Here is a 21,872-nt window from a genome sequence, read left to right as displayed (position 1 = left end):
CCTGCATTCACCACCTTCTTAACAGCTTGTGATTTATTTTGCTTTTAATGCTGCTTGGATGGAATCAAATAGTTCTATTTGCTGTTGCAGAGTACTCAATGAGGCCATCTGGGAAGGAGAGGCATGTAACCTGCTTTAATACACATTCCACAATCAGAAAACAGTGGGAAAGAAAGTTAATCCACTGCCAGGTTCACAGAGCAGGGGACAGAACAGAGGAACCACTCTAAAAATAAAGCTATGGTGCTTTAAAGTTCACTCCATCCCACTTTCATGAATGGTTTACCTGATAAAAGCAGAATTGTGAATTTATTATAGTTAAGCCGGAAAAGCAGGTAAACAAAGCACCACCAAGTTTCTGAGACATAATTATAAGAGAAAAAGGCAAGAAACTACCCAATTTACCCAAAATCCACAGAAATCAAAGCAGTTTTATCAGTATTTGAGAACCACATAGGGAATACCAACTCTACTGAAGAGAGCAGTGAAACCTGCAGCACCTTTAACAAAAACTCTGTACATTCAAATTACAGCCTCAGCTCTAGACTGAGGATCACCTTCCAAAATTTGTCAATACTTCATCAGAAAAAAATTCCTGATAATTAAAATTCATTCAAACATAGGTAATGCTTGAAGAATCTGACCACCAGTTCAGTGATACATGTATAAAGTACTAAATGATTTTACAAACAACTTTAGGACCCAATTTCTAATGCAGAATAGATCTGCTGCCTCAGGCCAAGATTTATAAGACACTCAAGGAAAAATTAGCCAGTTCCTGAAGCCCCAGCTCATTTTGCATTCCAGTCAAGTTTCAAATACAATCAATTAGTAAGTTTAATTATTGTTTTAAGAAAACAAACACAAAACCAAGAGCTCAGAACAACATAAGTCTTCCCAGAGCAATTATCCATGTTAAATTAAGACATTAGGATTCTTGCATATGTTTCCCCAATACAAAATAAATGGAATGAGATAAACCTTGGGTGAAAATGCATTAATTCCAGGCAATTACAGTGACCTTAATCAGAGGTTATTTCTGTTTGGTAAACAGATCAATTATGGAGGCAAAACAAACACAAGGCAAAGAGTTCTGACAGCACAACCACCTGCACCCAGACCTACCTGCATTTCACAATCTGCCCGAAGGTTCAGCTCCTCACAGCATTCCCTGGATACCCTCAAGAAGATATAATCCTTTGTCTTCTCCTCAATAGCTGCTTCATAAACCTTCTCTTTGGTTCCTTGGGTCTGTGCTGACTTTTCTTTAGTGACAGGCAATAAATAAACAGCATTGACTTTGGTCATCACCAGCCGTCCAGCCAAAGTGTCTTCAGAGAGAGTCTCAGTGAGCTTAAAGCGGCCAAAGAGTTGTCCATTCTGGGCATACTTGGCACCTCCAGAAACTCCAGTGAGCATGAAGCTTGCTACAATCTGCAATTGCACTTTTATGTTGAACCTAAGCAAGAAAGCATCAGAGTCAGTGCACACAAATGTTCTGAAATTTCAGGCGTTCAGAGCAAAGGTTCACTTCATTAATTAATTTTTAAGTGTGAACAAGTCAAACTGGACTTTTTTAAGTGTGCAGCTACTTTTTTCTTTTGACTGTAGCTTGTAAAGTACATATCTGAAAGTATCAACACCTATGAGTTTTAAAAAAAGAACCCTCACAAGAGAGAAACAAATATCAAACACCAATAAAATCTGAGAGTGAATGAATCACATACATTCCAAAGCAGTAAAAATTGCTATTTAAATAGTCTGAAATCTTATGGTAGATGTGCAAGGGGAGACAAGCAGGCAAAGAACAGAGCAAGATTCCTGTTTATCCCATCTGTCTCTTCCAGGCTGCACACCAAAGAGGGCAAACTCCATCTTAAAAAGTAAATGGCATTATAGCTATAATTCAGAGGGATTGATTAACATGCATTTAAACAAATCAGACTGGAGGCATTACAATTATATCATTTTATTTGCAATGAGGGAATGGCATCACAGCCCTATAAACCATCTAGCCACAGAATTCCCATAAGCAGCAGCTTCCTCCTGTAATCAGAGATGTAACAAATTCATCCTCTGCAGTTATCATTTTCCAGAAGTCACATGCACAACACATGAAAGTGACTTATTAGCACACTTCATTGACCTCTCACCAATAAAAAGTAATCTCTTCCTAGTGTGTTTGAGTTTTTAAAACAGATTGCTTCAACCTAGTTTTAAAAAGAACAAAGAGGAAAAAAAATCTGACAACAGAGTAACAATATTCAGTTCTTTTCTCATCAACAACCTTTTCCTAAATTTGCAACAAATTACAGAAAAAAGTAAAACTCATTCACAAATGAAATAAAACCCCTTGGAAAATTACAATCTTATAATACTTTTCATACTTATACTAGTTTTATTTGATCTGTTCTTCTTATAATTCCTATTTTAACCTAACAATCTGGTAATTGCTCATTCAAGCCCTGCAGTATCAATAATCATAAGCCTCTAACAATAAAACCCAACATTTTAGCTTGGTAATTAAACATCTACCAAACCAATCAAATGTATTTTTTCAGATCTGGCAAATCCTGACTCTTGCACAAAAACTGCAAGTTTGCCCCCATGTGGTAACAGCTGCTTCTTTACAGAACATGGGCATTGATCTGAATTTCCCAGTTCTCCACTCTCCAAAAGCAAGGGAAGTTTTCTTACCTAGCAGGGATTTGTTTGGTTATCACTGACCACAAAGGTCACTGCACAAGCTACAGTGAAAGCATTCACCTAATTCTTCCCATTTCCACACAAACCAACAAAAACCCCATGAAAAAAGACAAACTTTCTTCTACTGAAGTGCTGCACTATTCCAAAGGAGCTATCAGCAAGTCAGCAACATCTAAAACAGCTCACACCTCCTTGTTAAAACAATATATAAAATATTGAAGTGGGTAACAAGGGCTGGGAATTCTTACTGAGATACATTTGTGAATTTATGTTGCTGAAACTTCCCTAAAGTTGATCCCTATGCTGCTGAACCTGGATCAGCTGAAATTCAGGTTTGTAAAAATGTGCTGCAAAACAGTTTTATTGCATTTCTGAGACAAGACACAGGTTAGTGTTTTCATAAATGACTGAACTGCATCTGCTGTGCTAAAAGAAAACTCAAGTTTAGATTACCAAGCAATTTCCATTGAGCAAGCTGACACCTTCTGGCAAACTACAAAACTACAAAATCCTCTCAGGATCTGATTTTTAAAAAATCAGAAGTTGCTTCTTTCATCCATTTCTCACCCTTGCTTTGCAGGGTTAGACAAAAGAGGGTTTTCAGTCAGGCTTATAAAAAACCAAAAAAAACTTTTATTTTCTCCTAAGCACTGCAAATGCCAGCCTACCTCCAGTGTTCATGAAGCAGCTACAAGAAAACCTGTTGTTCATATTTAAAACCACAGAATAATTATGAAGAATGACTTCATAAATCATTAATCAACCAGCACCAATGCAAACAATAAATTCCCCAAAGGCAAACAAACCTCTCCTGGCCAAAGCTCCAGGTGCCACTTTGCAAAAAAGCACATTCAGCACATTTGCTCTGACACCTGCAGGTTCAGGGTGTGCAGTGGGACACCTGCCTGGGGAGTGATCAATGGAACACACAGTAATGACAAAAGCAAATTTATTTTCCATCAGAGCCAGTACTTGATGTGTTCACAGCCTTGAGGATAAATCTGCTCTGTAATTCTGGGAGCAGGGAAGGAGATGTCTGTCACCTCACATCCTGTAATGTTCACACAAGAAAATGTTCTAGTCACTCTAACAGGTATATATTGCTTTTCTCTTCAATGTGAAAGAGAGAAAGGAAGAGTTTTAAAAGCATGAACAGATATTTACACTCTCCAAAACCAAACTACTATCAAGATTGGAACATTGATTTGCTTTTCCTCAAAAACAGTACGTTTGCACTTGGAAATGCAAAGCAGTAACTCCCTTTTTATTCTGTGATATTCACGTGGAGTAACTTGTAAAAATGTCTCTTGAAGTATCAAAATAAACATGATATAAAAGCAAAGTTCTCTGAGACAGTCCAGAACTCCCTTATAGCTGAATTTAAGATATGTTCCAGGCACTGCAACTTTCACCCAATACTGAGTTCCACTCAGGAGATTCCACATAAAGTCTGAACCAGCGCTTTCCTAGAAAGTGAAAAACCATCAACATTGTTAAAAGCCAAGGACCCACTTCAATCTGCACTGCAGACACTTGAGTTATTCCAGTGCTGTCACAAGATCACATCCTACTACTCTTACAATGTACATTCACAAACCCTTGAAAGTGCAACAGCTCATCCACACTGCCCCTGTGGCACCACTTCAGACGTGTTACAACCCACTTGCATCTGGATTTCTCAGCCCATTTCCAGGCTTGCAACCCTGACACTTCACTAGAGAATACCAAGTGTGTGATCTTAGCCACAGAGGAGTGGAAATGTCTGCTGGTTTGAGCCTCCTTACAATAAAGTGGGTCAGCTGCAAGATCAAAAGGATGTTTGTCATCAACACTATCAAAACAGAAGATTTCAAGTATTAACACTTACTTTAAACTTATCAAGCAATAAATTACTGCTGCAGCAAATAGTCCAAAGGGGAAGTATTACATGCAGGATACACTTATTTTTCTTTCCTTTTTCCAGGTGTGCTGCTCTTTGGTTTCCTGTGAGGCATGAGAGTGCAACTCCCAAGGTGAAAATTCTATCAGTAAAAATACTGCTCATGTTTTAATGGTATTTCATAATATTTACTTTAAATCCACTTTTGTTTTAAAAGGCTTAGAAGAGTCAACCTGTTTATAAATATGTATGATGGAGAATATTTCTGTAAGCTGGAAACTTTTTAAGCATGATTGCTCCATGTGTTAGATTCCATCAGAGCAGAGTGCAGCAGTGATAAAAGGTAAGAAACAGGTCAAATACTGTCCTTCAGCTGAGATTTAAAAAGTAAATTGAACCATTTTTCTGCTTTAAAAGCAATGGAAATACAACTACTCAGTGTTTTCTTTCTAAGTTCTAGAGGGTTGGTTCAACTGAACCTTTGCACCTCCAGGAATGGTTGCTCATCCTAAAGACTTCCTGATTTGGAAATTCCAAGTAATTGATAAAACCAAATTTGCTACCAAATTAGGCTAAAATGATGTTATCTCTTTTAGAATTTCCATTCTGAGTTGTGACAAAATTCTGAAACTCTTTAGGACCACAGGAATCCAGAAAAAATTTTTGACCACATATAGTAAACAAAAAAAAAAATCCACATATAGTTCTGTAAATGTGAATTTCACATCTTTTTCCTAAATCCCTATTTTTAAGTCATCTACACCAGTTGGGTAATTTGTACATAACAGCTAAAGGCACGACAAACCAAACAATGAATATTATTTGCCTTTTATTAGGGACTTTTATTCAGAAACTGGGTGTCAACCTATTTAGGAAATAAATAAAGTCAGCTGCTACACCATCACAAGATCAGTCTGATCCACCCACAATTCAACTCCTTTTACAAAGATTTTATATATTCCTTTGCCATAACCTACTTTCACACAGGAACAAAAATATAAATATTACTAATATAATTTTGCATAGACAATCAAAAAACTAGAAACAAAAATAATTAACAAAACCATGTCCAACATCTGCTTAGTGCCTGCAACTGTAAGCACAGACTGATAAACACTGTTTGTTTTCAATGAATTAGCAGGAATTTATATTTAAGTACTAGTGACCTTTACCAAACATTTCTATTCCCAGACTTGTTCAGGTTTAATTCAAAGAAACAGGAAGCTTCAGTATCTTAAAGAAGGAGTTAGTTTTAATGAAAAAAGCTGTCACCCTCATTTGAATAAGAATATTTTTATAAAGGAATCACTTACTTGCTGACTTCCTTATACTGTGCTATTTCCTCAATATAAAGGAGGTCGTGGAGCCTTGACTGATAGTTGCTCTTGGTCAATGATTTGTCCAGGACAGATTGTGTGAACAGCTGGTCAGCAGACAGAGGGATTTGGTATCTGGTGAGAAGGCTCTTCTCCAATTCAGTAGTTTCATTAGGCTCAAACTCAACAATAGTCTTAGAGGTGGAATCCCAACGCTTGGCTGTGGTCAGGAGCTGCTGCCGTGCATGCATCAGGTATTCCAGGTCTGCATGGACACACAGAGCAGGGAAGGTGTGGTTTGCTTTTACAACCCCCAGATGGATTGTTTTTATTTCAAAAATAAACTATCACATAAAACCCACTAGTAAAACCAATCCCCTCAGAGTTACCAAAACACAGGCAGAGTCTCCTCTGCCCACAACACCTTTAGGAAGTTCACTGCTGGTATTTACTATCCCTGCTTTTCAGAGAGCAGGCAGGCTCTCCAAGCCTGAAAAATCAAACATTCTATAGATAGCATTTAGAATTAATAAAGACCAAAAAAGCATTTTTATTTAAATAATCACCAACAGCTTTGAAAGACTTGACACTGCAATACGCTTTAAAATCCAACTGCAACATTTCCTGATTTCAAAATTATTAAATAGTAAGGAACCTTACAATGTATATTATATAATTTAGAAGGCCATAAAAACAAGTTGATAAATCAGCTGGTAAGAAATCATCACATTTGCACCACTGTGAAAGGCTTTTAAAAAGTTCTACAGCCCCCTTACCTGTGAGTGGTGCAGACAGTTACATAAAGTAGCTAAAGCTACTTTATGAAGAAAAACTTGGGAAATATAACCTAACATGATATAAAATTAGAAAATTCGAAGGAAATGAATTTTTCAGTGTACCCTGATTTCAGCGACCACATATCTTAGATTAGAAACAGAAGACCAAGCACTTATCTACAGCCACCTAGAATATATCCATTAATACCACAAAACCACTATGACAACAGTGAATCAGTTAACAAAATTGCAGTTAAATTGCAGAGCTGAAAATATTTGGCATTTATAGCCAAGCTATGCTATCTTAATGCACAATCTCTGAGCAAGATTTAACATAGGTATCCAGGATATCACACCAACGCCGAAAATGTGCAAAAAAGACATTTTCAAATTCAAATTAAATGCTTAACATCATCTTGACTGTCTTTAGTCTAAATAAGAAAAAAAACCCAGCCTTTTAGCAAAAGAAATCTCTGTTCAGCTTGACTATGACTACAGGAACATGGCTTATCCTACTCACTGATCTCATGTGTTCACTAAGAAGACACATTTAAATACATCACTCAAGCCTGAACCATACCAGTAGTTACAGTTGTACAGCAAGAAAAAGTCCAAGTTTGTGTGGTTTGTGTGTCTGAAATAACATCACCATAAATGAAGCATTCTGTGCTACAAATCACACCTCAGATCCCAAAAGCTCAGTAATTATGCTGGGACTGACTCCTTGCTTGCTGAACAACAGCCATTTAATTCCCAGCACTGGAGAGGCTTTCCTGACATAAACAGTTCCTGGCACAGATTGCACACACAGTGACACTTTCTTAAAGAGCAGTTAGTACATCATCAGTGCACAGAAAACTTCCTACAGCTCCCTTTTTCTGCTGTAAATAAAGATTCCAAAATGGAATGGAGGCTTCTCTACAATAATATTTTAATGTTGACCTTTTGTTCCTGCCTGAACATCTCGACAGGGCCCTGAATCACATGCAAGTGCATCTTTCTGTTAGAAAAGCATTTCCACAAGATCTCAATTCATATATACCAAAAGTAAAAGAAATTATGGAACTGGACACAAATCCAATGTAGTTATCCCTCTCCCTTGCCTATTACACACCTCTTAGATTACACAACATGAAAAGCCCAGGATTCTGTAGTTACAATTATCTATAAAGCTCTTAACACTCTATCCATTTGAAACAAGAATTAGTGATGAGCTGCCTGAGACAGACAGGCAATGTGTGAAGGAACAGCAGCACCTAAAGCTGGGGGCTGCTGCCTCCACCCCATCCACCACCTTCATGTGGAACTCAACTGGCTGTTCCTGGGATCCCTGTGGTTAGCACTTGGTTTAAGCCCCACACCATAGACAGGTTTGACAAGAACTGTGACTCTGCAAGCAGCTCATGCCTTGGTTCCCTTGATGTACCCCAGGTTTACCAGACAAGGGCTGTTCTCCACAGGCCCAGTGGCTCAGGAAGTCTGTGATGACCCCCATGCTCCATGGAGATGATGGGACAGCCCCCATTCCTGGCAGTGCCACAGTTACACCATGCACAGCCCCCTGCTCCTGCACTTGGGTCACCTCCAATGACCATGATCTTTGGTATTTGCTATTTACAGCTTTGTTCCATTCATGCTGCAAATGTTAACCTGTTATATGGAAATAAAGGCCAGGAACAGAGAACTGCTGTTTTCTCAGATTCATCCTTTATCCTTCTTTTTCCCTTTTTTTGTTTCTTTCTGCTTAAATCCCAGTGCTACAATTCTGTTTTGATGGTGTTTTTATCTCTCAAGTTTTCATTAAAAATTAAGATCCTGTGTCCCACCCAATGGCTTACTGCCAAGTGATACAGTGACCTATATTTAGCTCTCTAACACCATAAATCAAAGTGCCTCCTTCTTTTTTTGCACCTCTTCAAACATCTTTCCATTTTATGACATTTTTCTCATACTGGAGTTATTTCAGGTTTGAACTGAGAGACATAGATCAGTTTAAGAAACAGATTAAACACTTAGAGTAACTTGTAGCTCATTTTTTATACTTGAAAACACAAATATAGTTACACTTCCTTTACATTTTCAAAATTCATGTCAGCAGCAAATTGCTGAGTTAGAAGGCTACACTCAGCCTCTTGCCTTTGACAATCCTACTCAGGTATTGCAAGAAAAGAAAAAAATAGAAACCAACTTCTCAGACAGTCTATTTTAATTACTGACTTTATTACCCTGTGTATTCTTATACAGAAACACTTCATTTCTCTAATGACCTTTTCTGACATATTTAATGTCTTCATCAATACAAAAATGTTTATAAAAATGCAAACATGTTTTTATAAAGGCAGAACTACCAGTGCTGCACTCAGACACACATCAAACAAGAAATTCCCAGCATTTTAATCATACTTAGGAGCCATATCCTGACACAGAGTAAGTCATATCCCAATTATCTGCCTGATTTACCCCCTCTGAAGCTTTTGCTCACTATTTCTATTCATACCTACGAAGAACATAAGATACAAAAGTACAAAACATTACTGAGCTGTTGACAGAGATGCTGTTCTACCCAAAACTGAAAAGGAAAGAGATGGCATGAGAGATCTCCACTATAGAAAAAATAGAAGTTTTAGTACATTACCTTCAGTTGAAGCAGCATCAATCATCACTCGTTGCATGAGGACTGGCTCTAATCCAAAGTCAAACACCACAGTTTGGCGAAAAGTCCCAAAGATTTCTGTGTTAAAGGCTATACTGACTTTGTATATATAGTGATCTATTCCATTCTGGACCATCTTTCCTCCTATCCATTCCTGACAGTTTTCTGGAACTTCTTGTGATACCTGGGTAGTGCTGTCTCCAGCAGATATTGCAACGATACTGAAGTGTGGTCGATGGGCATCATAAAGCAATGCCACTCGATACAGCATTCTTGCAGGCTGGAAAAGAAATGCAAAGGTTGAAATACTGAAATGATTCCAGGAGTATCTTCACTTACAATCAGATAAAGGGGGTCAATAAGAACTAAGTTTCTCAGAGCAGGTACAGGTTCTGCCTGATTTCCAGAAATTTGGGCAGCTGATACATAATCACCAGGGCTGCTGGGAAAAAAGAAAGAGAAGAGAAGGTGCTAGAAAGTTTCTCAATTTTAAGAATGATTCAACTGAAATCTTAATTGCAAAAGGTTATGGGTTGCATTCTAATTATTACTGACTCACTTTCAAAAAATAAGTAGGCCTACCTTACATGTGAGAGCAAATGTCCATGTCTGGTGGGACTTTTTGGTGGTGACAGTTACCGAGAGCTCGGGATTATGTTCTACTCTCACTCCTTCTACACATTCACTTAGCTAGATTAAAAGAAAAGGAAAACAACATCAAACTTCTAGAGGCAGTACCAAAACACAAACTTTCAAGAAAAGGTAGCATTTTGTTTAATAGAAAGAGGAAAGGATGGTTTCCTAGATCATGCAGGATTGATGTAAGTCCCATTCAGGAATTAATGTAAATATGTGTTAATGAAGAGAGACAAGCAAGTTAAATCTACCAGATCACACTGTGCAAGTGAAGAATAGAACCATTCAGGGACAACTAACCACAAGACCTGATTTTCAACAAGCAACTTAATTGTAAATGTTTAAAGTAGAACAGAATTTCATTTGGAAAAAAGGATTTGTGATATAATGAGGCCCAGAAGACCCCAGATCCCACTGACATCAATAAGACTATTGAGACAACAGGAAAAGAGAATCACACTTTCTACTCATCAATGCATTTTGCATAAAGTCCACTCTTCCCAGATTTTAATCAACAACAGATGGACTGAAAACTCCTTAGTCAGTGGTTAAGTAGAGCTGGTCAAATGCCACAAAAAATGTTCTTTCTAACCCCAAAGAGCTGCTAACACTGATCACATCCATATCCCACACTCCTTGGTACTCAAACACTTTTGAGTATTTGGGGGATTGACTGTTCTTCACACCAGTGCCTGCAGCTGCAGGCAAAGGAAAGGAGTCACACACAAGCAAGAGTATTCCTAACTAAGCTGTGAAACCTTTACCATTTATTCTCCAGTTTAAGAAGTTCTGCCATTTAGTGAGGGAACAGGAACAACACCATTGGACTTGCCTGACCCATCCTACACTGGGAATAGAGAATATGCAAAATGCACAAGCTGTGATTAACCCACAAACCAGCCTAAGTTGCTTTCCAAGAAAATCTAGGGCAAGATGGAAAGGCGAGCAAATTGCTGGAGAATTTCTTGGTGAGGAGTGAGGCTCATGTTAGTTTGAAATACGAGCACATGGAGAAGCAGGATATTTTCCTTACAACTTTCTCAGGAGATAAGGAATTCATCCATTTCTCAATCAGGGTTTCCATGTAACTGCCTGAGCACTGTTTGTTCTCCTTCTGCTGCTTCAGCCGGATCAAGCGGGACGCGTAGCGTTTCTGCCATTCTGTCAGCTCTTCCTGGGAATGTGCTGAAGTACACTGGGCACCATACCTGCAGATCCCCTGCTCTAAAAATCTACATAAAATAGGAAAAAAACATTACACCTTGAACTTTTCAGCCTCTAATTAAAAAAAAACAAAAAAAAAACCAAAAAACCCAAAAAAAACAAACAAAAAAAAATTATCGAAATTTTACTTACAAAGCCAGAAGGACATTTGGACACTCTTTATATTTATCTTACAAAACTAAAGGCAGTTTAGTCCATGTGAACTAATTTGGAAATATATATATTTATACAGCATTTCCTAGGAGAGGCAGCAGTTTCTATCATCGCAAAGCCCAGAAAAGTATATCAAATTTATTAGAAATAAAAGGGATTGAAGTCTTAAGAACTTTCCAGCTTTAAAGAAAACAGCATTGAGTGTTTGCACAGGAATTAATAAGAGGAGATCACAGAGCATCCCTGAAATGACTAGGCTCTGCATTAATATGCACAAAGCCCCTTTTTAATCAAGGGCAAAGGAAAGATGTAGCATAATTTCATCCAGTGATTATATTATTAGCTGATAAATACTCACTCAGCAGTTTTTCCTGGAGCAACAGTGACATCACATGGCCCCTTCTACTAAATACACCTACACAGAAACCTCTAGGAAAAGGTTTAATCCTCTTCTCTGGATAGGGTCTATTAGTCTAAAAGGATCTATTCTTGCAGACACTAAGAATTTCTTAAAGAAGTACATTTTCCACTTAGTGGCATGTGCTGATGCATCAAATTAATGCTATTCCAAAGGCCTGTATACAATGAAGCATTCTAGTTCTCAGAATTTACTGCAAGTCTGGGCAAATGCCTGTACAACTTCGGAATTATATTTATAATTTAACTTTGTATTAAAATTATGAACCACAAGGCAGTAGCTGCAGCTCCACCATTCTTCAAAAGTGAAGCATTTAAAAAATAGATGACAAAATGAAAATTAAATAGGGGGAGAGATTTAAGTTCTGAAGCTACTAGGAAAGCATTGGTTATGCAGAATAAAATTAGGCCAGGAGACTGTTTTGTTTATTTGTTTATTTTGCAAAAGGAGATGGTAAAAAGTTAATGCAAACATCCCATTTTTATTTCCACAGTACATGTCTTAAACAATATGAATTAAACTGTGAACTTTGAGCTCTGAGACAAAACCAAGCCACACCTGACTGTGACATGAAAAACCTTGCAGCACAAGTACCTGCAGATCTAGGTCACACTTGCATCAGTGGCTATAATTTGATTTAGCATGCACTTTTCCTTTAAGAAATGTGCTTGAAAGTTTGCATGCCCAAATTGTCAACAAAATAAACATGATATATAACACCATGTCACTAAAGGCCTTCTCAAGCTATGTTTCTTAATATATTTTAAATTAAAATGTTTTTCTTAGCAGTCAATTTCAGTATTCTTACTGTCAATTTTCCAATTCACCACTACATTAGAATGTTAAAGTACAATCATGATTTTCACTTCCTAAAGTAAATGGAGTGCAAGCATAAAAAATTGCTGACCTGTTCTTATAACCTACATAGCAGATCTAAAATCAAGAGAGCTTCCTTTTCATTATTTAACAGGAAAGCATATTACTTTAAAATTTGTCATCATTATACAGGTTTTCCAAGATCCCATTGTTCATATTTTTAACACTTCTTTTCCCCTCAATTTTACTTTCTTATTTAATACCTCCTGCAATTCCATAGCTTCATTATCTAGAATAAATATGCTGCACTCCTACTGCTTTATGGCACACAGGGGAAAAATAAACCAGAGCTTCAAAAATTCATATTCAGTACCTGCAACTGCCTCTTTGTAAGGAACTAAAATCTTCAGTCCCTGGTCAGAATTATTCTGTTCACAAGTATTTGCTGAGCAAGGCACATCCTTCTCACTGGAAGGGTTAACAGTGAGCATAAAGCTCATTACAGCTTCAGTGGAAAAATGCTTCAGAGCAATGGTTGGAAACATGGGATAGATGTTACTCAACAAAAGATCACCACAAGCTAAAAATTGTAAATATCTGCTTTTTTTAAATTGCTGAATAAGCACTAGACATGATTAAGAGTCAAGAAGAGTTGCCAAGATTTAGCATCTTAGAAAATCATGCCAAAAGTAGCTCAAAATCAGCAATTCAGTCATGTCATTTAAAAAGCAGGTCAGAGCTTTTGAAAATAATTTGCATTAGTTACATAAAAGCAGAATCAAGTGCATAATGATGGTTCTTCCCCATAGATATTAATACAGTTTTATGCAGAGCAATGACAATTAACACAAAGTACAGGCAATATTGACCAGATGACTGGAAAAGACAAGGAGAAACACCAATAGAAGCCACTGGATCTTCTCTGTGTATTTGAGTTAATGCAAAAGGGAAAATAATGAGATCTGAGTGAAATTCTATTTTTTTTTATCTGAAGACAAAGCCCATCTACCAACAAAATTCATTTATCAGAATGCAACACTGTTACCTGACTGTGCTTCAGTCTGGGGAACTTTTCACACCTCTGAAATCACCCAAATTAGAAAAGGTGAGGGACAAAGACAGAGCTGACCTGCCACTAGAAAAATGCCCCTCAAACCACTGGATTATGAATCCTGACTTAGTAATTCCATTCTACAAACTGAAGTGGATAAACTGACCCTTCCAAAAACCTTTGAACAGCTCGATTCCTGTTCTAACAAGCGCCTTCACTCCCCTGGCCTCTTTCAATCTGTCAGCAGGTAAATGCAAGAGGGATCATTGTGCTGCCTCAGAGGGGTCAGGGTGGGTAGAAGGGTTTACCTTTTACAGAGTGTGTATTCCTCACTGCTGGTGACACCCCTGGGAGGGGGTCGGAAGTGCCAACCGTCCCGTGAGCCTGCGGGACACAAGCGCGGTTATTGTTATTGCCCAGCTCTCAGCTCTGCAGGCACTCAGCAGCTCCAAGCACCAGCACAAGGTGTGGCTGAACACCAGCAAAATTACCTCCCCTCCACTCCCCAAAATGATTTAAAATCCATGAGAAGCTCGTTTAGAGCAAAAGTCACAAAGGTGAATTTCAAATCATCTGCAGAAGGATACAGCCCCCTGGTCAATGAACAGAAACTTCTGCCCCCAAATTCAGTCAACAAATTCCACCTCACTGAGACTCATCACAACAGTCAAGCCCCTTTTTTTGCATTCTACCTGCAATGCAGCACTGGGCATTCAGCAGGACCCAAGTCTTCTCACTAGGAAATTATGTAGTTTTAAAACTGAGTTACATACCTTCGTCTAAATCTTCTACATGATATCCTGATGGTACTTTACCAGCTGCCTACAATTATATAAAAAGCCCACAGTTATACAGGAACACAAAACAATTTCATCAACAAGAACTGCTGTCAAAATGAGTTTTAGAACTAGTATTACAAAAATATCAATCATAAATTGAAATTACTTCCAGTCACAAACCCTGCTGATAACAGGGATTCTGATAATAACAGGAATTCTGACAGGAACACCAAGTCAACTGAAAAAAACTTTTAGAGATTTTTACAAGACCAAATTCCACCCTGCAATCAACTTAACGTGGTCTGCAGTTAATTTCTAAAACACCAAAAACTAAACTGCACTGATAAGTCTTTCAGCTTTCAATCTACATCAAAAATAAAGTACAAATCAATAACTAAGCATAAGGAAAAAAACAAGAGAGGGGACAATTTAATCAGCAGACAATTTAATTGACTTCTAGTGGAAAAAAAAAAAAAAGAAGAAAAGGTCATTGAAAAGGCATTTATATTATTTAAAAATTTCTGAAGTCATGTTTATTACTTCAGACTAATTTCCAACAGAGAAAAATGTGATACATAAATAAATAAATAAATACTGTAGATCTAAATGCTTGGAATTCTTTCAACTTGCCACTTCAGGAATCAACAACCTATCAGCATCATTTTTTATTTTCTCAAACATCCTGCAAGACTGTGATGAAAAGTTCCCCAAGAGGTTGGTGGGTGAAGACCAACACAAACAGTAATTTTTTAACCAGACTGCTCCCAGTGAGCCTGGATCTCCTGGAATTCATAGAAAGCAGCTCTTCAGCTGCTTCAGCTACTGCTCATTATTTTCCCAATAATATCCTCATTATTACCTCTGTTTCAGCAAGAAGTGTTTTCAGTCGTGTGAGATCTTTAGTTACCATCCCGTTCTGGGGGCAGAAAGAATATTAATTATTGAACTCATAAACCTTCATTATGTGCATTAAACCACAGCAGCCAAGTTTATTTCTCCCTCAATACCAAAAGGGAAAAAGGGTTTGACTTACAACACCAATTTTAAATAACACTAAATAAAACTGGGTGAAAAAGGGAATAGTACACTGGCCAAAACCAGCACTAGACTCATAGCAAGTATCAATACAGGACAATTCAGGAAAGCACCATATTAAGAAGAACTTGAGGAAAAAAGATATACCATGGTTACTGCAACACTTCTGCTCTGAAGAATTGATATACCAATCTTTCACTGCTGTTTCAGTGATGGATTCATTTCTTTTAAGGATCTATTTTACAGATCACTGATTTCTGCAGCTCCATAACTCTTCCTGCTCTGATGTAGACTGTGTGATTTTTGGAGTTTTCCCTCAAAAGCAAAGATTAGCCATGTGACTAACTGCATAGTCAAGTACAACTGAAGTAAAAATCTTTCAAAAGTGAATTTATGTACATAGGTATTTGTAACAATTTCACACTCTTGTAAGTTAAAACCTTGATTAAAGGAACCCAGACCTGTGGGGTTTATTCCAATAATCTCTTGCAGAAACTTAATTAAGTGCTACAGCATTTGTTAGACTTCTCCACATTCTGAATGTGCTACTGAGCAGGAGAAATCACCCTTTGCTGAAAACTTACACACTTAACAATCCTTACACTCAGGCTTTTTCCAAAATGATTTTTCACTTTTTCAGCAGAAGGCTGAAAACTGAACTTGTTGAACATAAATTAGAGCAAAAAAATGTTACCAAGAACCATTCTCTTAAGCCACTGGGGAGGAAACTGGATGGATTCCAACTCTTCAGCAAATTCATTCCAAAACTTTGTTTCACTTCTTCTTTCAGACAATGGCACAGTCAGTAAATCAGCTGCTGATTTTAATATTCCTACTGGAAACAACTGTGTCTAACAACCTAAAGCTTGTAAAAACCTCTCAAACCCTGCTTTGGGATGACACTCTGGAACTCGATACAAAGGTACCTTTATTTGCACAACAACAGCTCAAAACAAGGGCACTCCACATTCCCTGCAATAAGACTATTTTACTAATTTTTCCTGAAGGCAAGTTTCCTTCAACCTCACCAGGAATTTTTCAATGAAACATTTTTTCATTAGAAAACAGCTAAACAAAGAAAAAAAAAAAAAAAAACCCCTTTCTTTATGTAAAAATAGTCAATGGCTGGGGGAAGGGAATTCAGGATACAGACCAGACAGACAAACAGAACTCTCAAAAACAACCTACTCATTCAGTTAAGCACCAAGACACAGGAGACAGGATCCAATCTCAAGGTAAGAGGTTTTCCTGCAAGTTTCTGATGTCCCACATTCCCCTCAGTCTGACCAAGCTGTGACCATGTTTCTGGGTGTGTTAAGACCAGCAGTTCATGCTGATGAACTGCCTATTTAATCCCAATTACAGAAATTAAAAGGACACTATTCTTTAGAGACTTACATGTATCCCCAGTTTCCCCATAAAAGTCTGAAGTTACTTATATGTCTGGGGTTAAAAGCATCTTTACAAGTTTTAACATTTCAAGAGTAAAACAGAAGCTTTGAACTCAAACTTTTATCTTCATCTTGAAATGCAAAGCTTTTTTCCTTTCTCTGAGAAGCTTTTTATGCTGTCTTACAGCTTATCATGGCCCAGTTATTTAAAAGTCCAATCAATATTTTTTCTGCTTTAATGGACAGAATTCCTGAAGTCCAAAAAAAATGGGGTCAGGTATAATTTAGAGTAAGCAAGCAGAAGTTTGAGATTTATATTATTCTTGTCAATCGCAAAATATGCACATTTATTTTACATTTCCTGAGGATTCACGGCCAACAGTGAAAAAACTTTTAAAAAGCACACCAACTCTGAAACACTGGTTATGCAACAACCTGGCATCCTTGATGATACATGTGTGCCCATATATTTATCTTTTCCACACAAACCATTTTTGTTACCACCTGCCAGCGAAACATATGTTCGGAAGTTTCTTATCAAACAGATTTTTTTAAAAGCAGGAAATACAAAACTGTTTTTTTTTTTAAACCATGTAGATTGCAGCAAACCCACTTACCAGTGATTCCCCCATCAGTGATTTGGAAAGAACATTAGACACAATTTGCAGCTTCCCTTTGAGATGCATGCAGCAGAGCACTGCCCGGAGAGATCCATCGCCCTTGGCCAGCCCCTCTCCCAGCACTGCAACACAAATCAGCCACTGTTACCCTCAGCACACCACCATTTAAGTCATATATTCAGCTTCCCTTCACCCTGAACAAGAAAACAAAGTCTGAAGCTCAGGTTAAATCCATGGCTTATTGGATATAAATTAAGTATCATGTGCTGTTGTCTAATATTAACTTGAAGCTTGTCTCCCAGCAGCTAATAAATGCTGCACATGAACTCAAAAAAGGCTGTGATATTTACATGCTAAAATAGACATAAATATGGGAAGGGTAAATTCACATCTCTGACACAGACACAAAGGACCTCCTCTTACAGAAAAGGTAAAAAAGAAATAGCAACCAACAACCTCTCAGTAACACAAACATGCTCAGGAAGATCCATTCATGCTCACAAAACACATGCCCTGTCGTTTCCAAAAATAGCCAACCTCCTCATGGGCAATTCCTGCTCCTCTAAAAGGGCTTTTATTCACTTATGCTGCAAAGTGTGGCATATAGGAACGATTGTCTGAGCCCAGCAATTTACAGGCTCCCCATAACAGAAAACTTTCTGAATGCTTCTTAGCACGGGATCAGCAGCAAGCAGTGCCAAGCACTTTCTGAACATTTCCAGCAGGGACAGGATTTATTTCATGATACAGACGTGCTTCAGACAAGCTGCAACAACACTTAATCACAAGTATTACCTGTCCAGAAAACGAAATGCCAGAGTGACTAAAAAGCTTAGCAAGCTAAGCATGTGAATTCAAAAGAAGGCTGGACAGTTGTTTAAAATTAAGGAATTGTAAAATAACTGTTATTGCAGGCAACATCAACATCTGTCTTTATACTGCTACTCATGCAGATGCAAACAGCCCCTCTTAGTGCTAACAGGAATTTCACACACACCACAACTTCAGGATTACATTTTAGAGTAATAAATCAAAACTCCTCACTCAACAGACGTTCACGTTGTTAACAGAAATTGCATAAAAGACTCAATAAATAAACAGTCCCACAAAACATTTAAACAAAAACAACTAGGAATCTCTTCAAACTGCAATGGCAACTAAATAAAGTGCCTCAAAGATTAGTCTGAATTCACCACTCTGACAGTACAGACCACATTGCCAAAAATAGCACTTACTTCCCAAATCAGAAGCAGAAGCACCAAAAATAGCTTTAACATGTCTGACAGTTTGCTATTTTAAACTCAAAGATTAAATCTCCAATTATTATATTTCATATCACCACCTTCAAAATATCACCAAGCTACAACATACAGTTGCACCTAAAAAGTTGCAACACATTAACCACTACCTCTTGGGAAAGATTTGTGGAATAATATAACAGATTTTAAGCTGCCATCATTCCCTGTAACACTGCAAGCAGCATACTATAAAGAACATGTACTTCTCCAGCTATTCCAGAATACACTGATCATTCAGGTTCAAATAAAACCATCATAGCTGTGCAACATGTCAAGTCTTGTAAAAAGGCAGAACAGCAGCTTGAATAAAGCTTTGCCCATTATAAAAAGCCTGTGAATATCACAAGGAGTGTGAGTATCAAGTAGTCCATACTAAGGTTCTTCCCAACAATTCAAACATAAAACCAAAACTAAGACCTTCTGGGATCATAAATGCAGATACTCTAAATGTCAGGTGCTGGGCTACAATTGATAACCACACATCATGGAGAACCACAGCCAAATCATTCATTCATATATTCATAAAAATATGGTATGTGTGTATATGTGTATATATTTATATATATATAAATACATACACAACATTTTTATATAAATACATAAATATGGCATTAGTAAGCTCAAAAATGTCCTCAGTTTTAAATCTGGAAAATAATATGTGCAGAATATGCTGGCATGAATGAAGTAAATTAATCATGAAAAACATTAATCTGGATGCTATTTCTTTGTTAACTAATACACATTTAAAGGCTGTTTTTCTACTTCATTTAAGAAAATAAGATAGAGATCAGTGGTCCTATTCCACCCACTTCCATGCCTGCCCAGTGAGAGATGACAAGCAGTTACATGACAGTTCCTTTGAGATATTGATAAGTGACACACACAGCAAGAAAAAGTTCCATAGATGAAAGTCACCCTGTCCCCTCTGACAAACCCATCAGAGCTCATTGATGAGAACACTGCTCATTAAAAGCAGCATTCTCCCTCCTACCTCCTTTAACCATCATTCAGCTTTCCATACGTCTGTCACTTCTATTTGCCATCATGAAAGACAACTCTTAAGTTAGAATATTACACTCCTGACATACATCAATAAGGTAAAAGAATTTTTTTTTAAAATAGCATACATCAATATGATAAAATATTTTTTTTTTTAAATTTCAGACTATTTCAAGAATAGTATTGATTAAGCAGCAATCAGACTTTGTTAAGGTATTACACTTTAATTTCACACCTACAGAAAGCAAGTTTATTTTTCTTAGTTAATTTTTATGGACTTTTACAAGCAGGCTGCAGAGTGCCACAAATTCCCCAAACTATGACTTGGCTATCAATGAAGACAAGCATGTTAAAAAAAACCCAAAACAATACAAAACCCACAAACCCAGAAAGGAACTATTTAAAGATTATTATTGCTAGCATAGGTATGTCAGAAGAGTAGATCACAGTCGGTGTAACAAAACTGTCACCTGAAAAAACTTCATTTAACATTCAGGAATAGTTCAAGAATTAAAACTGAAAAGTGGGATCTGCCCAGCTTTTCTTTCCAAATCTAACTAATAAACCCTGTTCCAACACTTTCCAAACTCAGCAAGTTCTCAGTGAATTCTGAATTTGCATTATAGATGAACAACAGAGGATTCAGAAAGATGGATAATTCCTTCAAAAATACCCAAACTGAACGAGGCAGTGATACATGAAAGGCTCAACTTCAATGTGACATAGGCACATTTGAAAGCTTTAACAAATGTGCTTCATCTTGATTTCCTCTGAACTAAGTCCCAAATGCAAACCAAAATATCCACCATGTCCCTGGGAAGAAAGGCTGAACAATCAGCTGTCTTTGTGTCTTTATCTATGTGAGAATCCTGACATTATCAACTCTTCCTACATTTGTACACTGAAATAACTATCAGCCAAACAGCATCACTGAGCCAAAGACCTGTATTTGAATCCTGATACTTGAGTAAGAGCTGAAAAATAGTGAGATCTCTCTTTAAGGGAAGGAAAAAAAAAAGGGAGGGAGGAAACAAAAAAGCAGAAAAAGTATTATAAAGTAGATACATAATTTTAAGTAGGAAAAAAACCACTGTTAGCAAACTAACAAATCTGGGCATCTGTTTTAAAAATCCAGACAACTGACTGCAATTCATAACACTATGTAATAAAAAAAGAAATAAGCATACCATGCCTACAGTCTTCATCTGCTTGCCCATACTTTTTCTGAAAGGTAAAACATGAAAAGTTTAAAAATAGCATTATTCCAGTTAGCATAAACAACTACATGATTGAATTACAAGTATTTAAAAATTTTTTTAGAAAGTATTACCTTGTCTTTTCCTGGGTGGAACATGTAAAGAACATAAGTCACATGTCAATTATAATATAATTAATTTTTAGAATGCTGACTTTTTGTCAAATTCTCAGCATCTGGACATTGTAAAAGAGGAGCCTGAATGGGCAAAGGTGTGTGTGTTATACGTTTGTGGGTAGCCCACAACAAAAAATATTAAACTTATCTTTCAAGATGCTGTTTTTTGATATTGCACTAATATAGTTATGTTGAAATTTTAAGATATGCACACTATTTTATTCTTTTCAGTAGTTATTTTAAAGATTTTTTTTAGTAAAACAGAAGGAAAATTTGGATTATTTTCCTCTTTTAAGACTTTATGTATCTATATAATTCAAATCTTTAAGAGGAAGGTTTTGATTTCAAGAATTTTTCCAAAGTCCCTGCAGACTCATTGCAGTAGCACCACAATGATGAACATCCAGGTGCCTCAGAGGATTTTCAGAGTGATGTCAGAAATGTATTAAATAATCCAAGCACCAATCTGCATATTGACATACAGAAATAAATTTGAGAGGTTAAGTCTGTGGTAACACAACTGTTATTAGAAAAACCAACCTCACTTATTTGTGAATCTCTTCCCCTGAGGAGCCACAAGATAGATCACTTCTTCATTTAAGAGGTTTACCAGTTCTTGTTTTGCACACTGAATAATCCAATCCAGCTATTTATTTTAAGAATGCTTAAAATGGGCAAGATTTGTCTTAAAGCAGCCCGGTTTTGTGACTTGGCCAAACTTTTTCCACCTGGGATGAATCTGCTCCTACT

The 21,872-nt window shown here is 37.1% G+C and overlaps 1 protein-coding gene across 5 annotated transcripts in view; it reads right to left on the bottom strand.

Moving 5' to 3' along the window:
* HELZ (helicase with zinc finger) overlaps positions 1-21,872 on the bottom strand; it is an 83,662-nt gene that overhangs the window by 43,865 nt on the left and 17,925 nt on the right. For 3 of the 5 annotated variants that reach the window (XM_079323330.1, XM_079323331.1, XM_079323334.1), the window contains 10 exons: positions 20,938-20,974; positions 17,451-17,575; positions 15,267-15,323; positions 14,402-14,450; positions 13,937-14,012; positions 11,000-11,198; positions 9,913-10,020; positions 9,313-9,610; positions 5,899-6,166; positions 1,126-1,459 (listed from right to left, as the gene is read on the bottom strand). In XM_079323330.1, the coding sequence (XP_079179456.1) occupies positions 1,126-1,459; positions 5,899-6,166; positions 9,313-9,610; positions 9,913-10,020; positions 11,000-11,198; positions 13,937-14,012; positions 14,402-14,450; positions 15,267-15,323; positions 17,451-17,575; positions 20,938-20,974 (1,551 nt within the window). The remainder of the gene's footprint in view (positions 1-1,125; positions 1,460-5,898; positions 6,167-9,312; positions 9,611-9,912; positions 10,021-10,999; positions 11,199-13,936; positions 14,013-14,401; positions 14,451-15,266; positions 15,324-17,450; positions 17,576-20,937; positions 20,975-21,872) is intronic. The other 2 variants (XM_079323332.1, XM_079323333.1) reach the window with 1 other exon arrangement.

This window comes from Erithacus rubecula, assembly GCF_903797595.1.
Source record: "Erithacus rubecula genome assembly, chromosome: 20".
NCBI lineage: Eukaryota > Metazoa > Chordata > Aves > Passeriformes > Muscicapidae > Erithacus > Erithacus rubecula.
This window is presented reverse-complemented; position numbering and strand designations above follow the sequence as displayed.